The 22596-nt window shown below is 54.5% G+C and overlaps 1 protein-coding gene and 1 long non-coding RNA gene across 6 annotated transcripts; one reads left to right on the top strand and one right to left on the bottom strand.

Annotated features, from left to right (window-relative positions):
• Positions 1-6192: 6192 nt before the first annotated feature.
• GLYCTK (glycerate kinase) lies at positions 6193-12181 on the bottom strand. 5 transcript variants are annotated; one of them, XM_071212092.1, is made up of 5 exons: positions 11983-12181; positions 8873-9284; positions 8503-8654; positions 7715-7890; positions 6193-7412 (listed from the first exon to the last, which is right to left on the bottom strand). In XM_071212092.1, the coding sequence occupies exons 2-5, from the start codon at positions 9247-9249 to the stop codon at positions 6546-6548; spliced, it is 1572 nt and encodes a 523-aa protein (XP_071068193.1). In that variant the 5' UTR covers positions 9250-9284; positions 11983-12181; the 3' UTR covers positions 6193-6545. The 5 variants fall into 5 exon arrangements, with proteins under 5 accessions (XP_071068193.1, XP_004457426.2, XP_071068192.1 ...); XM_004457369.5 differs by having other exon boundaries at positions 8873-9288; positions 11983-12180; XM_071212091.1 differs by lacking the exon at positions 11983-12181 and adding an exon at positions 10973-11109 and having other exon boundaries at positions 8873-9288.
• LOC139437644 (uncharacterized) lies at positions 11341-12066 on the top strand. Its single transcript, XR_011647529.1, has 2 exons — positions 11341-11414; positions 11925-12066. It is a non-coding gene; the product is annotated as an uncharacterized lncRNA (long non-coding RNA).
• Positions 12182-22596: the final 10415 nt, after the last annotated feature.

Genomic DNA, 22596 nt, shown 5'->3' with positions numbered 1-22596 from the left:
AAGAATGAAGGGGGACCCCCACCCTCCCCTCACAGTCCATCTCCTCTCCCCTCAGCCTTGGGCAGCTGCCTCAGAGCCAGGACCACCCCAGAGTGGCCCCTGTCCCCCATTCAATTCAAGAGACTCTGACCAGGAGGCTCGGAGCTGGGGCCACCAGGGGCCAGCAGGAGCCCCCCCCCCCAGGGGCCCCTTTGTTCTGCTCCTGCCTTTGTCCCCGGCCCTTGCCCCTCGCCTGGCTGCCCACCTCACCCTCCCATCCTCTCTCATGGCCTTTTGCCCACCCAAGCCCTATTGGCTGCCCCGGGGCCAGAGCCCCTCTGCCCAGCCCCAGCGTGGCCGCGCCCCCTGCAGGCCTGCCCCGTCCTGCCCCCGCCCTGCCCCTCGCCCCCGCCCCCTTGCCCCATCCCGCTCCCCTGCCCCCCTGCCGTCCCTCCTCTGGCCTGGCCCCCTCCCCTCCTCCGCCCCCTCCCCATTTCCTCTTCCCTCCCTTTTCTTGGCCCCGGGTGTCAGGCTTCTCTCCCGCACCTCTCGTCCCCTCCCTCTTCCCTCCTCTCTCATCCTCCTCTCGCTTCTCTCTCCTCTCTCCCCCTCCAGCCTCCACTCCTTCGCGGCTCACTCACCCTCTCCCTCTCCCGCTGCCCCCCTCTTCCTCCCCCACCTCTTTGTTTCAGCTGAGAACCAGCTCCTCGGGACAGTTCGCACACTGCAGTGGCTCCGGTGAGGAGACAGCGCCACCGAGGTGAGCCGGGGAGCCGGGCACGGCCGGGCGCGGCAGCCGGAGCTCCGGAGGGCGGGCAGGTGGGGAGCGCGGGCAGGTGGTGGGGAGCGCGGGCAGGTGGGGACGGCGACCTCAGCCCGGGGCGGCGGGAGCAGCCGTCAGGGGCAGGGGAGCGGGAGCGGTCGCTCTTTGGCCGGAAGCGGCCAGCTCTGCCCCTGCCCCAGTGCCTGGCTTCTGCCGGTGACCCTGGGCTGAGCGGACCCTGGGGCGATGACCGTGGGTGGCAGCCGGTCAGCGGGGCAGCCACCCTGGAGGCTGAGTCCTGGAGCCCGGGCTCTGAACCCTGCCTCTGGCCGGGCTGCTGGGCGGCAGCAGCGTCACCCTCCACGGGCTTGAGACCTCGGCCCGTGCCTGTCCCTGACGGGGTTTGGGTGCTGGCCAGGGATGTTCGGGGGCTGCTCCCCTGCCCAGGTGGGGGGTATGGACAGAGAAGAGTCTGTGTCCTGCTAGACGCTGCCGGTTTCATCCCAAGATCCACCGAGCCGCTGGGGGGCGAGTGGGAGAGGGGGGCATTTCCCATTCCCTAGGGGGTCTCTGACCAGCTCCTCCCACATAGGGCCCCAGCACAGCTTTCCCAGGGTTGCAGACAGTAGGGCTTCAGGCCAGAGCCTGCCTGAACAGAGCCCATTCCTGCTGTCAGCTCTTGGGGTGAACCCGGCTGAACAGGGAGGAGTGGGGGCAGGGGTGGGGAGCAGGGAGCGACAGCCCGGCTCTTGAGGCTGCAAGCATGAGTATTGGAGACCACCCAGGGCCACGAGGAAATCCCAAGACCCTAAAGCTGAGCAGGTGGGTGAGGCAGAGGGCAGCACCTGGGCCCCACCCCTTTCTCAGCCAGGGCGGGAGAGCCTGGGCGCTGATGGGGACGGAGAGGCGTGCTGCTCACACCTCCTCCGGGGACGTGAGCAGGGAGGCACCACCGGCTATCAGAGGAGAGGCAGGAGGGCCAGGAATGTGGGGAGACCAAGGATGGGGTCTCCTGGGGGGGCAGGCCCTTGGCTGTCTGCCAGATCCCAGAGCTCTCTGAACCCCAGGGAGCCCGTGGGGGCCAAGTGGTCACGGTGGGTCGCGATCCCCCGGAGCAGAGCGGCCAAGGGCATCGGGCTCCCCAGCACTGGCAGGTGTACAGAGAGGTGTGACTGGAGCTGCGGGCAGGAGCTGGTGCTGGGCCGAGAGTCAAGGGCCAAGGTCATCCATCCCTCTGCTTACCCCATCCAGCCACCAAGGGCCCCAGGACAGCCTGAGCCAGGGGGCGTCGGGGAGCAGAGCCTCAGGCTTGGGGGGGTGTGGCCCTCAGACATCTGTCTCAGGGGAATGGCCTTGAGCCTGGGCACAGAGGATGGCAGCGCAGGACCCGACCTCTCACGGGGCAGGAAGCCCGTGCCCCACTCCCCCCACCCCGCACACCTCTTGCCCTCCCCGAGCACCGCCCCAGCCTCGTCCTGTCCGTCACGCACACTCCAGCTCCATGATGGAGGCAGGCCGCCCTGGCCAGTTTTCGGGCACGAAGGGGGCTGGGTCAGCTTACTTTGGTTCTAGCAGATCCCCTCTCGGCTCTGTGGCCTCCCAGGGCACCGTGTACCCTGCCAGCCATCAGAGACTTAAACACCATCCCCACTAGTGCCAGTCCAGAGCCAGAGGGCAGGAGGTCGCTCGCTCAGCTTCCGTCGGTGAGCACTGAGGCCCCCCTGCCTCTAGCTGTGGCCCTGTCCTGGAAGAGGGGGGGTCTCCAAGAGCTGAGATCCCCCCTGGGCTTCTCTTTGAAAGCCTCTCTCTACTTTCCCTCCCTCCCTGAGCTCCCCACTTGCCCAGAGCTTTCCCACCCAGACCCTCCTGCTGTTCACACCTCCCCAGGGAGCTGAGCGGAACAAGGATGCTGTCCCCATTAGAAAGAGGAGAAAACTGAGGTCTGGAGAAGGAAAGGTGGTAAGCAGCACAAGGATCTAGGACCTGACTCCCCCTCCAGTGCTCCCTCCAGACCAGTTGACTGCCACCCTGGTGAGATCCCCCATGAGGGAGGGGGCCTCTGCCCTCCCAAGTGCCCACAGCTGCCCGCCTCTATTCCCTCCAAATCTCCGAGGGCCGGATGGCGTTCCCAGGGAGAGAGGGGCTTAGTTACCCCAGGGGTGTTTGAGCTGGGGCTTCCAGCCTGGGATCCAAAGTGGGCCTCTAAAGAGTTGCCTGGGCTGCCTGGAGGCTGTGGGCTCGAGGCTGAGGGCAGGCAGCGGGGAGGGGAGAAGGGGTTCTTGGAGCCCCGTGATGCACCTCTCTCCCCCCGCCACCCCCTCCCCTATCGTAAGGAGGGCAGCTCATAGGGCAAGGGGGGCTTGCGCACGTGTCCTCCCTGCCTCCGGTCTCCCGACCTCTGCCCCACTGACCCCAGCATCAAAGTCCGAAAACATGCCTCATTGCATCCCTCCTCTGCCAAAAACCTTCCCAAGGCTTGCTGCCACCGCCAACAGGAAGTCTGAGTCCCTCGACCAGGCCCTCGAGGCCCTTTGGCAACTGGCCTCCACTGGCCTTTATACCATCCTCGCCCAACCTGCTTCACCATATCCCCAACACTAGAACCACAGCAAACCATGTGTGCCCACCCTGGGATGGGGCAGGGCCCAGCTCGGAAGACCCACTGAGTGAGCGGTCGTGGGGTTGCACTGGACACGCCCACGTCCACACATGTACTCAAGTTCACACCCACAGATGCACGTACAGACACACACCTTTATATGTAAGGCCCACCACCCGATTGCACATGGTTTCCCACCAGACCACAGGCACAGGAGTTGCCCCTCTGAGCCAGGAAGGGACTGACAAATCTGCTTTCAGATCCCTGGAGAGCTCAAGGGTGGTCGCGTGCCCACCGCAGGGCCCTGAGGGGCAGCGGGAAGGCAGGCGTGGATCTCCTGGCTCTGGCTGTGCCCCCCTACGGGGCCCCAGAGGGGAGAGAAAGGATGGGCAAGCAGGCCCCAACGGGTTCTCGTCCTGGTTCTATGACCAACTTGCTGTGCAACCCCAGATCGGCCACCTTCCCTCTCTGCTTCTCCAGCTGTAAAACAAAGAGGTTGGGATCTGCTGACATCTCCGGGCTGCCCAGGGCAGCCGCCCAGCTGCTCCCAGCTCCTGCCAAATGCAGGGAACGGAGGGGCCTGCGAGGCTGCAGGCAGGGAGCTTGCAAGAGCTTCGACTGGGGCCAGGTTGGAACTCCTTCATTCCTCCGGCCACACTGGGGACCTCCCCTGAGCCCCGCACCATGCTAGGTACTGGAGGTGCAGCACTGACAATTAGGCCCAGGGAGGGACCTTCCAGCACACAACAGGTGGGGGTCAGCTACACCAGGAGAGGGGAGGGTATTTCAGCCCTTCTGGGGCCGGGTCAGCCCTGCCTGAGCCCCTCCCTGTCTCCCGTTGCCGGTCCTGGGGGGCTGGAAAGGCTGAGTTCTCCCTTCCTGGGGTGGGAGTAGGGAAGAATGCAGAGCCAGCGGCGCCTCTGCTCTGCCCCGGGGAGGCCCCGGCAGTGTTTGCTTCCCTGTCCCGCGGCTGTCATCCGGGGCGCGCCTCAGGGCCAGCCCCGAGGGCTCCGCACCCTTCTCCACTGGGGCCAGGGAAGACTTCAGGGGGTGGAGATGAGGTGGGCACACGGGCAGCCGAATCCTGTGCCAGCAGAGACAGAAGCCAAGAGCCGAGGGAGAGGAGCACTTTAATTACCCGTAATTGGCATTTATGGAGTAAGTAATGAGGCCTATTGAAGGCTCGCTGTGCAGGATTGATCTAATTTCATCAACAAGATTGTGGCCAAATGTACCCTTTCTCCTATCTGGGTGCCGAGGGAGCAGATCTCATAGGTTAGGTCCCCAAACGATCTGGCCCCTCCAAAAAAACAGGCAGAGGGAAGGGGCCAAGGGGGAGCAGGGGGGCCTCCAGCGGGACCCCACCCACACCGAAACCCCAGCGCAGCCCCGTCCCGGCCTGCAGGGGAGAACCCAGTGCGTGCACGTGCACGCGTTTGCAGGTGTGTAAGCAGCCACGTGCGCCAGCAGCAGCACACCCCGGGCCAAGCTTCTACACGTACACAGAGTACCCCCCCTGTCTCGGTATGCCCCCCACACACACACACACACTGGGGACACGGTGGACAGGCCACGGCCTCGGCTCTCCCACCCTGCCCTTGCCTGGGCTTGGCCCCCAGTGCTAACTCCCAAGCTCCCAAGGGCAGGGGCTGAGGCAGGGCACGGGCGCTGCTTTGGGGCGCGGGGATGGCACTAACCCCTGAGACCGCGACCCTGGTCAGCAGAATCCCACGCCACACAGCAGGAAAGGAGCAAGGCCCTGAACCACAGCGGGGTGCCTTCAACCCTTCCGGCCCCCCCAAGCCCAGCTCGCCTCACCCATGTTCCTCCTTACCTCCCTCCCGAGCCCCAGCCTGCCCCATGGGATCCAGGTCCCAGGTTATAACCATCAGCAAGGGAGGCTGTCCCCAGGGCAAGGCGTGCCAGCCCTGGCCCAGAGCCCCTGGCCAGCCGGGGAGAGGAGGGGCGCGTGGGGGGGGGGAGGGGCCAGCGGAGCAGCCCCAGGCCTCGCTGTTCTCTATGGCTTTTTATTCCTATGTGATTCTACTGCTCACTCATATAGGGATTGGAGCCTTGGCGCACGGCGGGGACGGCCAACGGAGGGCTCTGGCGCTGAGCAAGGGGGTCTGAGGGCAGCCCGGGCAGTGCCCCCTCCCTCCCAACCCAGGCTGCTGCCAGGGCAGGGCAGCCATCATCGGCTGCTCTCCTCTCCACTCCCCTTCCCCAGCCAGCTGGAAGATAGGGGCTGGGAGCCCCACCCCTGGGCTGACCCCAGCCCCCCAGCCCCAGAGATGCCCACCAAGGGGCCGGCACCAGGGCCTGGGCGGTGTCCCCCAGAGACCTGAAGGAACTGGGAATGTTCCACCTGGGGCTGGGACAAGGGAACGATGTCCAGAGTCCTGTGTGGCCCGGAATAGCCACTGGATAAAGAGGGGCTGGGCGGTCATGCAGGTTTCAGCTCCAAGAAGGCGCCGTCTGTGGCTAAGGGCTGTCCAGACAGAAGGGGCTTCCTCAGGCCAGGAAGAGGCATCCACCCAGCAGGGCGCTCAAGCAGAGGCTGCAAAGGCTGGAGGCATGCTCCAGGAATGCCGGCTGGGTGACCAGGGCCCAGGGGCTGCAGTCTTAGGCTTCTCCTCGCTGGGGGTCTCTGCCCTGCACCTTGAGGGTGTCAGAAGCCAGGCTCTCCACTCACAGGGCACAGGTTCACATTTCCAAGGCCTGAGTGGGCCCAGCAAACAAAGCCAAGGAAAACTATCAGGGCCTGGCACCCCGGCCACAGCCTTTACCCGCTCCCTCTCCTAGCAGCTTTCCTGCGAGTCCTCGCTCTGAAGGAAGATGCTTCGAGACCCCATTGCATGGTCCTTTTTATTTTCACAGCCTTTCTTGCTTCACTTCACAGAAAAGACAGGCTGGGGGGCTCAGCAGAGGGCTGCCCAGGGGAGAAGAATGGGACATGTATTGTCAAAGGGCTTGTCCCAGGCCTCAGGGGGACTTGCTGCCACAGCAGAGGTTCCGGGGACGGGAACGGCAGTGTGGCTGGAGGGGGATGGACAGAGGGCAGAGAAGCCCTGGGCAGGAGGTGTGCGGCCCGACCAAGCAGCCAAGGCCAAGGCGAAGAGGGGCCTAAAGCCCACTGAGACCCTGGGGACCCACCCTGGCCCGCCCAAGTCCCTGCCCTGGGCTCCCAAGACATCTCCTACGCCATCAGCGCGGCCGCAGAAGTAGGAGGTGGGCATCCATGACGTTGGTGCCAGTCGGGCCTGTGCGCAGCAGGTGTGCCCCGCCCTGGAGGCGGCAGAAGAAGGTATGTGAGTCATTTTGGGACAGGAAGGTAGCCACGTCCAGCCCCTCGGCAACAGCCTGGCTGGCAAGCTCGGGCGTGACCCAGGCCCCGGCAGCCTCGGTAGGCCCGTCCTGCCCATCGGTGCCACCGCTCAGAAACAGCACATCTACGGGTCCCGGGGGCCGCCGTCCCAGCTCTGCTCCAACGCGCAGGGCCAGCTCTTGGTTCCGGCCACCCTTGCCCGAGCCCTGCAGCTGTACCGTGGGCTCCCCGCCAGCCAGCAGGCAGACGGGGCCCCGAGCCGCTGCCACGGCCTCCAGAGTCTCCTCCAGCTGCAGGTCTGGGAGCTGGAGTGCAGCCACCAGCCCCTGCAGTTCTGCCTCCTCTTCCGCGGAAGCCCTGGCCCCAGGTGGGGTGAGACGGGCTCCAGCCGCTCGCGCCAGCAGCGCGTAGAAGCGGGCCACGCTCTGCACGTCGCCCTGCACGGCTGTGCTCAGCACGACGGCCCGGTAGCCCAGCGCCTCGGCCCGCCGCTGGGCCTCGGCCAGCGCCAGCGTGTTGGAGCCAATGACCACGTTGAGGACGTGACCGCAGGCGTGGGGCCCGTGGGGGTCAGAGTCGGCCCGCGCCAGCACGGTCTTCACGGAGCGTGGCAGGGCAGCGCGGAGGCCGTAGCGGTTGAGGATGTGCAGGCAGTCTTGCACGCTGTGGGCGCTGGCCACGGTCGGGCCGCTGGCGATCACCTCCACAGGGTCCCCCACCACATCGGACAGAATCAGACTGACCACCTGAGGAAGGGTCACGGAGGCCTGAGCTCGGTTCTGCCTCCTCCTCGCCCGAGCCCGTGAGGACAAACTGCCCCTTGTGTCCACACCCTCATGCCGCCTGGTTCCGTTCCTCGCTCATTTCCGTCCCCTCTCAGGTTGGTTCACAGACCTCCCCGCCCTCTCTGGGACCCCTCTCACAGCTTCACCCACCATCCCTGGGGTCTCCCATACCCAGCCCTGCCCATCTGCTGCTGTTCTAGGCTCTAGCCCCCGTGGGCCTGGCTCCATCAGCCCAGGGCTGCTGGGCGCATGGAGCAACTCACCTGGGCAGGGTAGGCGGCCTGAGCCAGCCCCCCGCCCTTGAGCTGGGACAGGGCCTTCCGGATGGTGTTCAGTTCCTGGATGGTGGCGCCGCGGGCTGCCAGCAGCTTGGTGAGGGTCTGCTTCTCCTCCAGGGTGACAGGGGGGATGGGGGCCGGCAGCAGGGCTGAGCCCCCCCCTGCAGAAACAGGGCAGCTGGGCTGAGAGGAGGGGAAAGGAAGGACATAGCAGGCGGAGGGAGGAGCCGACCCAAGAACCCAGGCCAGCCGTCGGGCTCAGGGCTGTGCAGACCCACACAAGGGCTGGGAGGCCAAGAAAGGGCGGTTCAGGGCGCCCCCGTGTGGACACACGGTGACTGTGCAAAGTCACCGCTCCCCTGGGCATTGGGAGAACGATTTCTTAGCAGCTCTGGAGCAGGTGGCATAGCAGGTGGAGCTAACAGAAGGCAAAGGAGAAGGCTCTGCAGGGGTTGAGGACCTCAGTTCTAGGCCCAGCTGACACTGGTGTAGCAGCAGCAACAGCAGTGACTGCTGATGCGCCAGGCTCTGCGCTAGATGCTTCCCATGCACCCCTTCGCCATCACCCAACGAGGTCAGTCTGGCCTCAGGGGAGGACCCCACAGCTCAGGATCACCCAAGAGCTCGTCCCTGCCTCTCTTGCCCCCTCCCAACTCTTCCCTGCGACTCTGCGGGTTTGGATCAGTGTCTCACGCAGAACTGATATGGGAAGCCCCCTCCCCCCACACACACCCCAAAATAAAACTGTCCTGAGCCGATCTGGCCTCCTGCACCTGAGATGAGCACCAGCAACAGGTCGTCAGCTGTGAGCCCCTCTGCCAGCTGCCGGATGGCTAGTGCAGCCCGCAGCGCGTCGCGGTCGGGCAGGTTGTCCTCCGCACCCTCGAACACCTGGACACGGCTGTGGGGCTTCAGCAGCATGTCCCTGAGGAGTGGGACAAGAGAGAGGTGGGGGGGAGGCCCACCCTCTCCTCCCGCCTGACTTCCCAGCTGGACAGGTGGGGCCCACTGACACCCGACCTGGAGCCAGGCCTGACCCAGGAGGCAAGGGAGCCTGGCAAGGGAGGGAGCCCCCAGCCAGCCTGGGTCTGAGCCTGGTTCTCCCTCCAGAGGGACAGGGGGGCACCCCCCGTGGCTCCTTACTGCTTGCCGGCGCGCTCCACGGCAGCACGGATGCCCTTGGGAACGCTGATCACACCTTGCACGAGATGCTGGCCCAGCAGCTCCTCGGCCGCAGCCGCCATGCCCAGCACAGCCTTGCCGAAGCCCACCAGGTAGAGGTTTTGCCGCAGCTGAAAGCTCCGGTCCCGCACCTTCAGCTGCCCGCTGCCAGGGTCCAAGGCCAGGGCCCGGTGCAGCCTGGGGCCTGGCAGCACGGCCCCCACAGCGCTCTCGAACAGTTTCCGTGCCTGCTCTGCCAGGGCCATGCCGCTGGCCAGCCGGACCACAGAGCCTCCCCGGGGGAGCGGGCACAAGGGGGGTCTGGCCAGGCGGGGCAGGACCTGCAGGGCTGCAGACATGCCCCACTGCTCTCAGCACAGCCTGGCACCCATGGCTGCCTAGGGGGAAGAAAGCACCAGTAAGGGCCGTTGCCAGGCCAGAGACAGGGTACCCCCTGCCACAGCACACACTCAGCTACCCCCTGAAGGCTCAGCGCTGGGAAACCCCACAGCTGCTGTTAAAGGCACGGGCCATCGGCCAGCCCGAGGAGACTTCCTGAGGCCCGCAGCTGCCTGGTCTCACTCCACTCCCCAGAGCCCAGTCCTACCACCCAGCCATGCCCTCCTCTGCAGACCACACGCCTGGACACTCTGCACTGAGTCCAAAGATTCTGTTAGCTGAGCCCTCCTCCTGGGTCACCCCCTTCGGCGGGGAGTTAATAATCCACAGAGGGAGCAATTCCTATCAGTGGGCTCCTGCCCTGCCCCTTTCCACCTCCCGCACTTCTGAGCTCTCGCCCAAAGGCAATGCCCCTTCCTGGCACTCCTCCTTGCCTCTTTATCACTTCAGCTGCCAGGAGCCTGTTGGCTATCCCACCAGCTGACCCTGAGCCCATTGACCTCCAGCCTTCTCTATTCATGCGCTCAGGGGATGGGCCTGGGGAGCCTGGGAAGGCTGAGTCCACGTGGGGAGGCTGCAGGCTCACCAGGGACTCACCAGCCCAGGCCCCAGCAAATCCTCAGGGCATGCTGCCTGAGGAATCCCAACGCTCAGGCACAGCCCAGCAGGAATTCAGGCTCAACTGAGGAGTGACAGCTAAGTCTGCTTCAGGATGGAAGGAACCTGATGGAAGTTTCCAGGCCCCACGTGAGGCCATGCATTCTGGAGCTAGGACTGGAAAGGATGCCCTTCACCCAATACCTGTCAAGAACACCCCCCCCCCCCCCCCCCCGCCTTTGCCTACAAGATTACAAAACAAGTCTTGAGTCACACCATCCAGTGGTAGAGCAGGCAAAGGCCAGGATCCCACAGCTGAGCCCAAAGACCTTGCCACTGGGCAACAAAAAAGCTAGAGAAGCCCTGGGGTGAAAGGCAGTGGAGGAATTTGGGGACAATAAAGCCCCAAAGAAAGGCATCTACTTTAATAAAAGCCCATCCTAAATGCTGCAAGCTAACTGTATCAGCAAGTATGGACTAAGCAAAGGAAAGAAGTTGGGAGTTGGGGTTCCAGCTCCACCACAGCTTTTCTGAGTGGCTGGACAGCCCCATTTCTCTCACTGGGCCTCTTCTGCAAAATGAGGTAGGTTGAGATTAGACTAGCACTCTCCCCTTGACATTCTAGGGCTGACTGTCCACTGTAACACAAGAAACCTGTACCCCAAAGCCCAGTTTGCCTCATACCCAAACATCCCCGCACCTTCTGGCTCTGGGTCATTTCACCTGTCTTGTTCTCAGCTTTCCCGTCAGCACAAGATCAGCCTGCCTGATCCTTGCTGTGAAAGGCAACACAAGGGGTCTTGCCACAGAGGACTCTGAACACCAGGGGTTGAGCTTTTGCTAGGGGGCACCGGGTCTTGCCCCTTAGGCAAGGGGCTAACACAGCTAGTAACACCTGGCTTTGAGCACCTGGTTTTGAGCACCTGGGCAAGTTCCGCACTTATTCCCCAGACAAAGGCCTAGAGGGCCCAGCCTTCCTACTGGATCCCAGAGCCTAGCGCAGGAGCCATTCAGGGCTAGGGTTACCAGAAGACAGGAGGCCCCGTTAAATATTTTAGGCAGTTTTATTGAGATATATTCACATACCATTCAATCCATCCAAAGTGTACCATCAACCGCTTTTCCTATCATCACAGGGTGGTGCACTCGTCCAGACAAAAAAATTTTCATAATAATTTCATTACTCCCAAAGAAAAACCACACCCCTTAGCCCTCACGGGACATACACTTAAAAGACTCGATCTTCTGAAATTCAAATTTAACTGGACGTCCTGTATTTTTATTTGCTAAACACTAACAACCCTACTCGGCCCAGGCCTCTCCTAAGCTCTGAGCCCCGCACAGCGAAACCCGGAAAGAGCTGGGACGCAGGCTCCGCCACCTCCCACCGCCCAGGGGCGGGGCCTCTTGGGGCCTCTTCCGGCCTGCCCCGCCCCCGCGGGCCCCGGCCGTGACGTCACCCTCCAGCCCGGGGCGCTGGCCGGCCAGGAAGATGGCTCCCGCCGGACGCCGGGTGGTGGCCCGAGGGGTAAGGGCCCACGGCCATTCGGACCCGGCGTCTCCCGACCAAGACTCGCTTCCGGGCGCCGCGCGTACCCGCGCGGGAGGCCGGAAGGGCTCGCAGTGCGGATCCGGAAGTGACGTGGGGAGTCGGGCGCTCCGGCGGTGTGGGGGGCAGTTGCTGTGACCCCGGGGCGTCCGGCCGGTTGGTCGCGGTCCCGAGGAGCCCTGCGTACGCATCCCGACAGAACAGAGGCCGGAGCAGCGACTGGAGCGTTGGCTCCGCCCTGACCCGCCAGAGACCTGGAAGCCTCAGTTTCTTCATCTCTGCAGTGGGAATATCGAGCCCCGCCTCACCCGATGAGTGGGGTCGGTCCCTTCCTTTATCCTGTAAGATTCAGTCCGTCAGCCAAGACATCCCGAGCCCGTTAGGTGACAGGCACTGGGTTGAGCAAACGGATTGAGGGTCACTCCCCGCAACAGTCATCGCCTCCCTTCCTCACCGTTATAATTCCACAACTCATTTTTCCCCCCAAAGGACCACCGAATACAGCTCTGGCTCCGCGACAGCTCTGTTCCGCAATCCTCAAACTTACCGCAAGCTGCGTGAACACGAACGGCCCTGCTCTCCCTATCTCCGCTCCGCTCTCACCGTGTCCACACCGAGCCATATTCAAAATGACCAGGCCCGACCAGATTCCAAAACACGGAAGAGTACAGTCTGTTTTTACTGATGTGTTCTTGGGACGATGGAGTATGGAGTTACATAACAGACCAGGCAACAGACTTCCTGGAAATCTTATCGAAACATCTTTTCCTCCACCCCGCTCTATTTCGCAGCTGCCACATCTCTCCGTTGTGCACCACACCGCGCTCCTGTCAGGAGCTGCTCCCCTCCCCAGCCCTCCTCTTGGCGTTTTCCTTTCCCTTTATCATAAAGGGCATTTCATTTTCTGTCTCTCCTGATTGCTTCCCCACCCATCAGTAAAACAAGGTGCCTTCAGAGGGATCTGCCCTCTTTAGAAATGAAGGAAACTATAAATACTTTAAAATTCAGTTTGATCTTGTTTATAGAAATAATTTTTTCTTGCTCAGCCCAGTGCCTGGCACCTAACCGGCTTGAGATGTCTTTGCTGATTGATTGGATCCTACAGAATAAAGGAGGGGATAGTCCACGCCAATCCAGTGAGGCAGGGAGTGTTAGGCCCATTATAGAGATGAAGAAACTGAGTCGACATCCATCCATCCATCCATCCATCCATCCATTTATTCATTCCCCCACCATTCAGCAGACATTTCCTGAGTGCCTTCTGTGTGAGTCAAATGCCAAATGCTGGTATAAGAAATGATACTATTAGTTGGGAAACTCCCTCTGCTTTTTTGAATACATTCCCACATTGGAAGTGTAAATTTGAACACCTCTCCCATTTAGTGCCAGAAACACTCATGAACACCATTAAGCAAGAGACTAATTGTACCTTTTTTTTTTTTTAAGTCACCACCCCTAGCTACTCACAAGATGCCTTTAGCAACAGCAAGGTTTAGGATGCCCACTAGACTTGTGAGTTCCTGGAAGGTGGTGACTGGGTCTAATTTGTATTTATGCTTCTGTTGCCCTGCATAGAACCAAACACAAAGAGAAGCTGGATTTTTTTTCTAATGAAGGAGTGGGAGAGCGTGAAGGGCTTGGTTGCCGAGTGCTGCAGACCCCAGCTGCAAAGGATTCTACAAAATGAAAGGAGATGGTGCCAAGTAGAAGGCTTCAGGAAGGAGTGGGATTTAGGTCTGAGAAAATGAGGTTTGTCAGAATGTTATCACATATGTTGATAGTGGCTATGAATATATCTAGCCTTTTTAGAGTGCAATTTGACAGTAACAATATCAGGCACTTTCCAAGGAAATAATTAGGCAAGAACGCAAAGCTAGACATGAAGAGATCTATGCAGCCCAGGGATTTTATGAGTATAAAAAAATCTAAATATCTGTTGATAAGAGAATTTATACAAATAAGTTATGATATTTCTAAATATATTAAAATAATGTCAATCTTAACATTAAGACTGCTTATAAATGATTTTTACTTTATTTTACTTTTTGAAATGCTATTTTATGACTAAAAATGTAAATAGACGATTAACTTTCCCTGTTATTCAAATAAGCAGAAGGAAAGAAGGCAATGGAGGTGGGGTGCATTACTCCTATACCCTATGAGGGAGGGTTTACTGAGTGCATCCATTTGATTAAGCTGTAATATATATATATATATATATTTTTTTTTTGTATGAGATGCCTGGGCTGGGGATTGAACCTGGGATCTCGTATGTGGGAAGCTGGCACTCAACCCCTGAGCTATACTGGTTCTCCAAAGCTTTTATTTAAATGTTCCCTTTTAAAGCAAAGGAGGAGGTTGTCCCTGGGTAATGTTGGGCAGTCAGGGATGAGGCAAGGCAGCAGTGGTGGTACCCATCTCTGTCAACAAGGCTGAATGTCAGAAATTCACCATGGATAAAATACTTGGCCTCTGTAACTCTCAATATTGCCTCACCAAGCTCAAGAAAGAGTAGTGACCGATAAAAAATTTGGGAGAATGGCAGTTAATTTGGGGCTTTTCAACCTAGAACTTCCTTAGAAACAAATCCTCCTTGTTGAGGAAGCAGATGGTAGATGCTAGACAGCCTTCAGAGGTTTCAGATACCTGTAGAGGTCAAGGTGTTAGTTTGTAGTACCAGAAAAACCCAGTATAGCTTAAATATTGAGGCATTGTACTAACTTGATATCCAAGGGCTCAGAATTATATCAGTGCCTTTATATTATTTAAAAAACAGCAAAAGGTTAATATCTGAAATAAACTGGCTGGATTTAGCCTAAACCTGCTATTGTGATGGTTATTTTAAACAGGTCTCACCCCTGTTTATGGTCATGCAAAACTTGGTCTCTCCCTTGTGTGTACTTACTATTGTGATGGTTATTCTAGACTGAACTTACCTTTGTGGTTATTTCAGAACTGGCTCCCCCCTGAGAACATGCCTGCCATTGTAACGGTATCCCCTCCACCTCCTGTTTGACACCCACTGGTACCTTGTGACCTCCCTCTCCTCTGTGCTTTCCTGTCCTAGAACCTTGATCTCTGGTAATGATTTCACTTTGTAACTCATCCTGGTTTGGTACTCACCCCCCATGCTGAACCCCTTCATGTTTAGTAATGAAGGACCCTGCGTCCAGCTCTGCCCCAATTATCATTAGCATCCCAGGGGTATAAAATAGAATTTCTGCAGTTCGGGGAGGCTGATTTGAGACTGTCCATCTCCAGTCTCCCACCAGCCAATAAATTCTCTTTTCCTCCTAGCCTAGTTTGGTGTGTCTGTCTACTCTCCTGTGCTGTTCAAACAAACCCAGCCAAGGATCACTCCAGCCCCTCTTTAATTTGGCACCGGGCGTGGGGTTGGTGTCCTTGTGAGAACGATTGTTGGAGAAAAACGGCATTCACTGGGACACGAAGACTGATTGACCACAGGCAGAAAATGTATTTATTGAGAAGCTCTCCCAATGGAAGGGGTCTGAAGAACAGACTTTAGCCCCCCTACCAGCATGGTAGGGGTCTGAAGAGAGACTTCAGCCCTCTCCTGGAAGGGGGGGACTTGAATTTATACAGAACTTTCCTAGGCAGGGTGACAGATAGTGGGAGAGGGGTTGAGGGAGTTTATGACTTCCTGGAATGCTGCAGGAGCAAATGTTTCTTTTTATCTGTAGGGATTAAAGGATATGTAAATAGTGAGGGTTTCCATCTCCATCTCCCTCTGATATGCAGGTGGAGGTAGTAAAGATCTCCAAGTCCCTCTGATATGCAGATGATCTCTTATCTGCCTCTACTCCTGTCTCCAAGAGGTTTCTTTGTTTAACCTGTGGGAAAGTGCCTGCCATGCCCTCAGACACAGGGGAGGGCGCTTGCCTTTTCCCAGTGTATATCAGGAGAAACTGAGCTACAGCTTGTTAATTATTGCAAACCTCTAACAACGATGCTGATGCTGCTTGGTGGACTCCTGGACCCCCTAGGTAAGACATGCACAAATTCAAGTGTCCTTGGGAATCTCTTGCCTCAGGTACCCGGGATCCCTAAAGGCTGTGGAAAACAGGTTCTATTCTGTGTGTTTTGTGTTTTTGTTATTCTTGGTATGCTCAGTAACACATTACAATATTCCCTGCCAAAGCTGTACATGATATTTGCCATGCTTTTTTTCCCCCCCGCTTGGTTTTTGGAATAGGGAAGGGAGTAGCCCCTGGCGTAAGGAAGTGTTGCTGAATTTGGTGGTCTGGGTCTTGGTTTCTGTATTTGTTAACTAGAATGGAAAATAATCAGAGTTTGGAAGTGAAGGAGAAAAGCAACCTGTTGGGTTGTATCATTGAACATTGGGAACAATTTGAGTATGGACCTACTAGTAAAAAGAGAGTGATCCGCCTTTGTAAGGAACTCTGGCCTCAATATGCATTAGAAGGTGAGCAGAAATGGCCAGCACAAGGCTCCTTAGAGTATAATACTAGTCTATAGTTAGACCGATTCTGTAGAAGTTTAAATAAATGGGATGAAATTCCTTATATCCAACGCTTTATGGCATTAGCCCAAAATGAGAAACTTCAGAGAGAATGTTTTGGACACCGGTGCACCACCAATTAGTCAAGCCCTGGGTCCCCAGCACTCTAAAATTAGAGAAAATGATGACTTGCCACCCCAGCAGGCTAAGGAAAGTGTTAATCAACCGCCTGTACAAAAGCCAAGTTAAATAATTGGAAAGACAGAGGGGAATGGAAACCAGAAAAAAAAAAAAAACAAAACCCTCCCAGACGCTAACTTGACTGATGAGCTCTTAGATACTATATTGTCTCAAGTACCTTGAGAATTGAGACTGCTACTGCCCTATATCTCCCCCACTCCCATGTCAGGGGATGAAAAGATCTAAATTGCCATTAGGTCCCTCAGAAATGGCAGCCCCACCCCACACCTGGAGTGGTATAGCTTTTAGGCAGGGCACCTCTGCCTCAAGAGGGCAAAGTTAGAGCCAATTCCCTCTCTGGCAGGGACCGGAAATAGATGACCAAGGACAACGTAGAGGCTATTTATATGTGCGTATGCCATTGTCAACATCAGATCTATATAGTTGGAAATATCGACTCCCTGGTTACAGAGAGGACCCCAGAAAGATGGAGAATCCTTTTTTTTTTTTTTTTTAACTTTATTTTGGAGAATCTTTTTAAGTCTGTGTTTGAAACTTATCCAATTTGGGTGGATAGTCGATTTTTACTGAATATTCCTTTAACCTCAGAGGAAAAGCAAATTATACTAGGAAAGTCTCAAGATCATGCTGATTTCCTGGCCAAAAGCAACCCAAACAATCCCATTCATGTCCTCGGAAGTCAGGCAATTCCAATAACTGATCCTAATTGGAACCTGAACGATTAGGGGGACTGTTAGAGGTTTGCAACAATTAACAAGCGTAGCTCAGTTTCTCCTGATATACACTGGGAAAAGGCAAGCGCCCTCCCCTGTGTCTGAGGGCATGGCAGGCACTTTCCCACAGGTTAAACAAAGAAACCTCTTGGAGACAGGAGTAGAGGCAGATAAGAGATCATCTGCATATCAGAGGGACATGGAGATCTTTACTACCTCTACCTGTTTATCAGAGGGAGATGGAGATGGAAACCCTCACTATTTACATATCATTTAATCCCTACAGTTGAAAAGAAACATCTGCTCCTGTAGCATTCCAAGAAGTCCTAAACTCCCTTGACCCCCTCCCACTACCTCACTCGAACCCTCAACCCCCCCCCCCACTATCTATCATTTCCCCGCCTAGGAAAGTTCTGTATAAATTCAAGTCCCCCCCCCCTTCCAGGAGTGGGCTGACGTCTCTCTTCAGACCTCCACCATGCTGGTGGGGGGATGAAGTCTGTTCTTCAGACCCCCTCCACTGGGAGAGCTTCTCAATAAATACATTTTCTGTCTGTGGTCAATCAGTCTCCGTGTCCCAATGAACGCCGTTTTTCTCCAATAGGGACCAAAAAACTGGATCATTACAAAGTGTATATAGTTGTTGAACTTAGAAATGGGGTCCCCAAGCAAAACAATTTAAGCAAAATTCAGGAAATTGTCCAAAAGCCAGATGAAAATCCATCTATATTCCTTGAGAGACTCTTCAAAGCATATCATCAGCTCACTGACTTAGACCCAGAGATTTTGTTAACCGGCGAAATGTTAATCCATCTTTTATTTGTCATAGTACTCCTGATACTCATTGCAAATTGCAAAAAGTAGAATTAGGGCTAGGATTGCCAACTTCAGCCTGGTAGAGATTGCTTTCAAGGTGGTCTGTCACTGAGAAGCAACCCAAGAAAAACATCAGAAGAAAACAATCACATATAAAGCTAAATTAAAAGCTGATCTTTTAGGAGAAGTCCTGTGCAAAACCATCCAAAACAGATGGAACCAAGGAAAAGTAAGAACTCTGGGGCCCCTAGAAAGCCTCTGGGGCCCCAGCAGTGTGCTTCCTGCAAGGAGGATGGGAGTTGGGAGCGAGAATGTGCCCATCTCACAAGGAAAGGAGCACCAAAGACTCCTAACCCTGCAGCCCCAATACTCACAACTTACAAAGGGGAAGACAGGAATCTAGAGTGTGGCCTGGGGGCATTCGCCACCAGTCGGAAAAGGATTCTAATCACCAAGAAGAAACCTCAGGTCTCTTTCCAAGTGGGTGAGGAATTAGTAAATTTTTTGGTGGGTACAGAAACAACTTTTTCAGTTTTGAATCAATACCTTACTCCTGAACTTCAAGTCTGTCTGTTCAATATACTCCTGAACCTTAAGTCTGTCTGTTAAGTGTACTCCTGAAGAGTAATCCAGAATATTTAAGTGTTAAGTGTCTGTTTGTCTAAACTGCTAAATTAGTGGTTAACTGCATTATACTGCTCAGGTATTCCTGATGGATTGCTGGCTACTGAAAAGGTATTTCCAAAATGACCTTGCAGGGGGAGCAGATATGGCTCAAGCAGTTATGCTCCCGCCTCCCACATGGGGGGGGTCCCAGGTTTGGTTCCCAGTGCCTCCTGAAAAAACAAAAACAAACAAGCAAAATAAATGAAGGAAAAAAAAAAAAAAACTCAGGGGAACCAATGTGGCTCAGTGGTGAGCGCTGGCTTCCCACATATGAGGTCCTGGGTTCAAGCCCCAGCCCCCAGTACCTCAAAAAAAAAAAAAAAAAAAAAAAAGATATGGACAAAGGGATATTATAAAATAAGCCTTGCTGTGCATAGTTTGTCCTATAATTCCCCAATTAAACAATTTAACAGCCTTAGAGTAATTAATAACCCAGTGGCCAAAATTTCAGTAAGAAAAAGGTCCTTGAAAGTTATGAAAAGGTTTTTCTAGACTATGATTAAAACAAATAAAACAGGGAGCAGATGTGGCTCAAGTGGTTGAGCACCTACTTCCCACATGGGAGGTTCTAGTGATGCTAGGGAAGTGTTGGCTTCCTCTAGGTTCTTGGCTATGTTGCATAAAAGAATTTAAGAACGTGTCAATTTAGTTAGGCCAGTAAAAAGAATTTACTGGGAAATGGGGGGAAAGAACAGAGCTTGCTGAGAAATGGGAGAGAAGGATGGAAATATGTACCAAGAGTTGGTGCAGACTTTTCTAGGTAGAGAAAGCAGGCTCTGCCTTCTGTGGTTACCTTTCAAACTATTCATTTTTCCTCCCTTTGCTAATGCTAAGGGGAGGGGCCCCAGCTGTTATTGGTTACCCCATCAATGGTGGGGGCCAAGGGTGAGGCCTGTTTGGAATATCCAGGGCCTCCCCTTGACCCCAGAAGGAGTCCCAACTGGGACCTCAAGGTTGAGGTCAAGGTCCCAGCAGGCTCTCGCAGCCATGTTGTCTGTTAGCCATGTTGTCTGCCCGGCCAGCCATCTCCCGGTTACTTCATGCTGATGAGGGCAGTAGTTCCTGCCTGACAGGGCATAAACCTCTCTGGTTATTCTACTGAGGTTGAGGGAAGACAGGTCTGGCACCCTGGTTGGAACTGGATGAAATCCCAGCATGACTAATAAGGCATTGATTCTGTAAGAAATAAACTTAATTAGAATTTTGAGGATACATGGTTCTGTTGTAGAATTTGAGAGAAGTTCAATTATTTGAGTATAGAGAGGCCAGGACTCAGGAATGATTTTGAGAAGGAAAAATGGTTTATTGACGGCTGGCCGGACTCGGGAGCTTTCTGTTTGAATCCCGAGCCCTGAACAAGATTTTCAAACGTCTTTTATACAGAGAGGAAAAGCCAAATGGTCCCTTTGTTTCAGTTCTCAATAGGTTCAATTAGCATATATATCTTCCACATCTTAGGTAAGCTTTTAGCATGGACTCCAGATATTCTAGATAAGCTTTTAGCATATTTGGTTTTTGCATTTCCCCTAAATACTTAAAGTTTATAGCCCTTGCATTGTTAAACTGTTTCCTGGGACTGGAGCCCTTGCCATTGTCCCTAAGGGCAGGACTGCAGCCTCTTACCGTTCCACACCCACAAGTCAAACAGCTTAGGTTATCTCTGAAGAGACAAAGAGCCTTCCACCCATAGCCCACATCAGTTCCATTAAAAGGATAAAGAGGATGGTGGTGAGTAAGCCCAAAAAAGGAGGGCAGCCATGGCTTACTGGAGCACGAGAGCGAGAAAGGCAGGCACCTTCAGAGGCTGTATCCTCCCAGAGTTGATGGGAAACAGCATCCTGCCTTGAGTTCTGTTATTTGTCTGGTTAATTCTAGGGATACATTGTGGTAGACCTGCTGGGTTTGGGTATAAACTTCCAACCCTAGTTCCCATAGCAGTGATTATGCCTAGGACAGCTAGGAGAGGTACGGAGAGAGGCACTGCCCTAGACAGAAACTCACAAAGACAGTATATACAACAAGAAGACAGGCATATGGCAAGCAAAATAAAGACAGTACTTAGGAGAGCCATTCCTTTATCTTATAGGCATGTTCATTAACAAATTAGAAAATGAGTTAAGTTTACCAGGACTTTTAACATGTTCAATATCCCTCTGCATATGATCTAGAATAGAAAAGATATCATCATAATAATCAGACATATAGGTACAGTACTGAATGCTGATCAATGCACAAGTTCCTCTTTGAGCTGCAATTAAAAGATCTAAGCTCCTGGTTTGCAGTACTGTACATGTTATCTCTCCATGGGAGCAGGCCATAACTCCAATTGTGTTTAAGTTCTACTTACTTCGCTCTGGTAATCATTGCTCCACTTGGTATGCCCTGCCCACAGCCAGATACTGCAGCACTGTTGGCCCGAGAGAGAAGCTAGGAATGTAGGCACCACCAGTATTTCACCAGCTTGGTTCATAGATTCCTTCAGCACTATGAAATAGAGCCATTCTGGAGGCAATATCCATTGTGCATCTGGCCATATCGCGCCACCGCTGGCTGCTGCAGGAGTTTGAAACTGCAATGTGGTCTCCACAACCAGAGATGTGGTAAATACCTTTATTGTTTCAGGGGTCAGTGACCAGCCTAGCCAGTAACTCAAATGGAGAGGCAAAATGCAGTATTGAAGGCCTGATTTGAATGCACAAGAGAGTCTGACAATACTGAAGTCTGTCTTTTTTTAAATTTTGATATACTTTCTAAACACTGCAATATATAACATATCAAATGAGCTCAATGTTTTAGTATGTTGCTTTTTACTTTTACACCTTTACCATGATTATGTTAATTAATAGGTATTTTAGTTTAGCAGTACAGGAAAAACTACTTTCTCAATTATTTTATGAAAATCTAAGATTCCTAGTGGAATCAAGATTATCTTTCCTGGGAAACGGACTTGGCCCAGTGGTTAGGGCATCCGTCTACCATATGGGAGGTCCATGGTTCAAACCCTGGGCCTCCTTGACCCGTGTGGAGCTGGCCCACGCGCAGTGCTGATGCGTGCAAGGAGTGCCCTGCCACACAGGGGTGTCCCCCGCGTAGGGGAGCCCCACGCGCAAGGAGTGCACCCATAAGGAGAGCCGCCCAGCGTGAAAAGAAAGAGCAGCCTGCCCAGGAATGGCGCCGCCCACACTTCCCGTGCCGCTGACGACAACAGAAGCGGACAAAGAAACAAGACACAGCAAATAGACACAGAGAACAGACAACTGGGGGAGGGGGGGAATTAAATAAATAAATCTTAAAAAAAAATAAAAAAGAATATATTAAAAAAAAAAAGATTACCTTTCCTTACCACCACTTCAATATGGACTTTGAGGTGGCCTCCAACAGGTTTCCCTGTTATGAAGTTACTTTTTCTTATTAATATAAATTTAGGTTTCTAATAAATAATGGCTTCCTGGAATTATTCATGTAAATGCTTTAGTTTAGAAGATGCTTTTTTGGGAAGCAGACTTGGCCCAGTGGTTAGTGCGTCCATCTACCACATGGGAGGTCCACGGTTCAAACCCCGGGCCTCCTTGACCCATGTGGAGCTGGCCCATGTGCAGTACTGATGCGCGCAAGGAGTGCCCTGCCATGCAGGGGTGTCCCCCATGTAGGGGAGCCCCATGTGCATGGAGTGCACCCCATAAGGAGAACCACCAAGCATGAAAGAAAGTGCAGCCTGCTCAGGAATGGCGCCGCCCACACGGAGAGCTGACACAACAAGATGACGCAACAAAAGAAACACAGATTCCCGTGCCGCTGACAACAACAGAAGCGGACAAGCAGCAAATAGACACAGAGAACAGACAACTGGGGTGGGGGGAGGGGAGAGAAATAAATAAATAAATAAAATCTTAAGGAAAAAAAAGATGCTTTTACAATCTTCTTTTAAAAAAAAAGTTTTTTTTTTTTTTAAGATTTATTTCCCCCCTTCCCCTCACCATCCCCCTGCCCTGCTGTTTTTGCTGTCTGTGTCCATTTGCTGTGTGATCTTCTGTATCTATTTCTCTTTTTGTCTTCTCTTCTCATCTCATTTTTCTCCTTTAGGATTCACCAGGATTCAATCCTGGGGACCTCTGATGTAGAGAGTTTTCCTGTCAATTGCGCCACCTCAGTTTCTGGTCTCTGCTGCGCTTCACCTTGCCTCTCCCCTTTGTCTCCCTTTTTGTTGCGTCATCATCTTGCTGGGTGACTTACTTGCGTGGGAACGGGCTCACTGCACAGGCACACGGCTTGCCATGCAGGCACT

The sequence above is a fragment of the Dasypus novemcinctus genome, chromosome 26, assembly GCF_030445035.2.
Source record: "Dasypus novemcinctus isolate mDasNov1 chromosome 26, mDasNov1.1.hap2, whole genome shotgun sequence".
Taxonomy (NCBI): domain Eukaryota; kingdom Metazoa; phylum Chordata; class Mammalia; order Cingulata; family Dasypodidae; genus Dasypus; species Dasypus novemcinctus.
This window is presented reverse-complemented; position numbering and strand designations above follow the sequence as displayed.

Excerpts from the sequence above, each read along its gene's own strand:
- GLYCTK (XM_071212092.1), bottom strand. The coding sequence starts at position 9,249 with ATGTCTGCAGCCCTGCAGGTCCTGCCCCGCCTGGCCAGACCCCCCTTG. Across the intron at positions 8,655-8,872 it reads GTGGAGCGCGCCGGCAAGCA|GGACATGCTGCTGAAGCCCC; the intron begins GTAAGGAGCCAC and ends CCCACTCCTCAG. Across the intron at positions 7,413-7,714 it reads AGGCCGCCTACCCTGCCCAG|GTGGTCAGTCTGATTCTGTC; the intron begins GTGAGTTGCTCC and ends ACCCTTCCTCAG.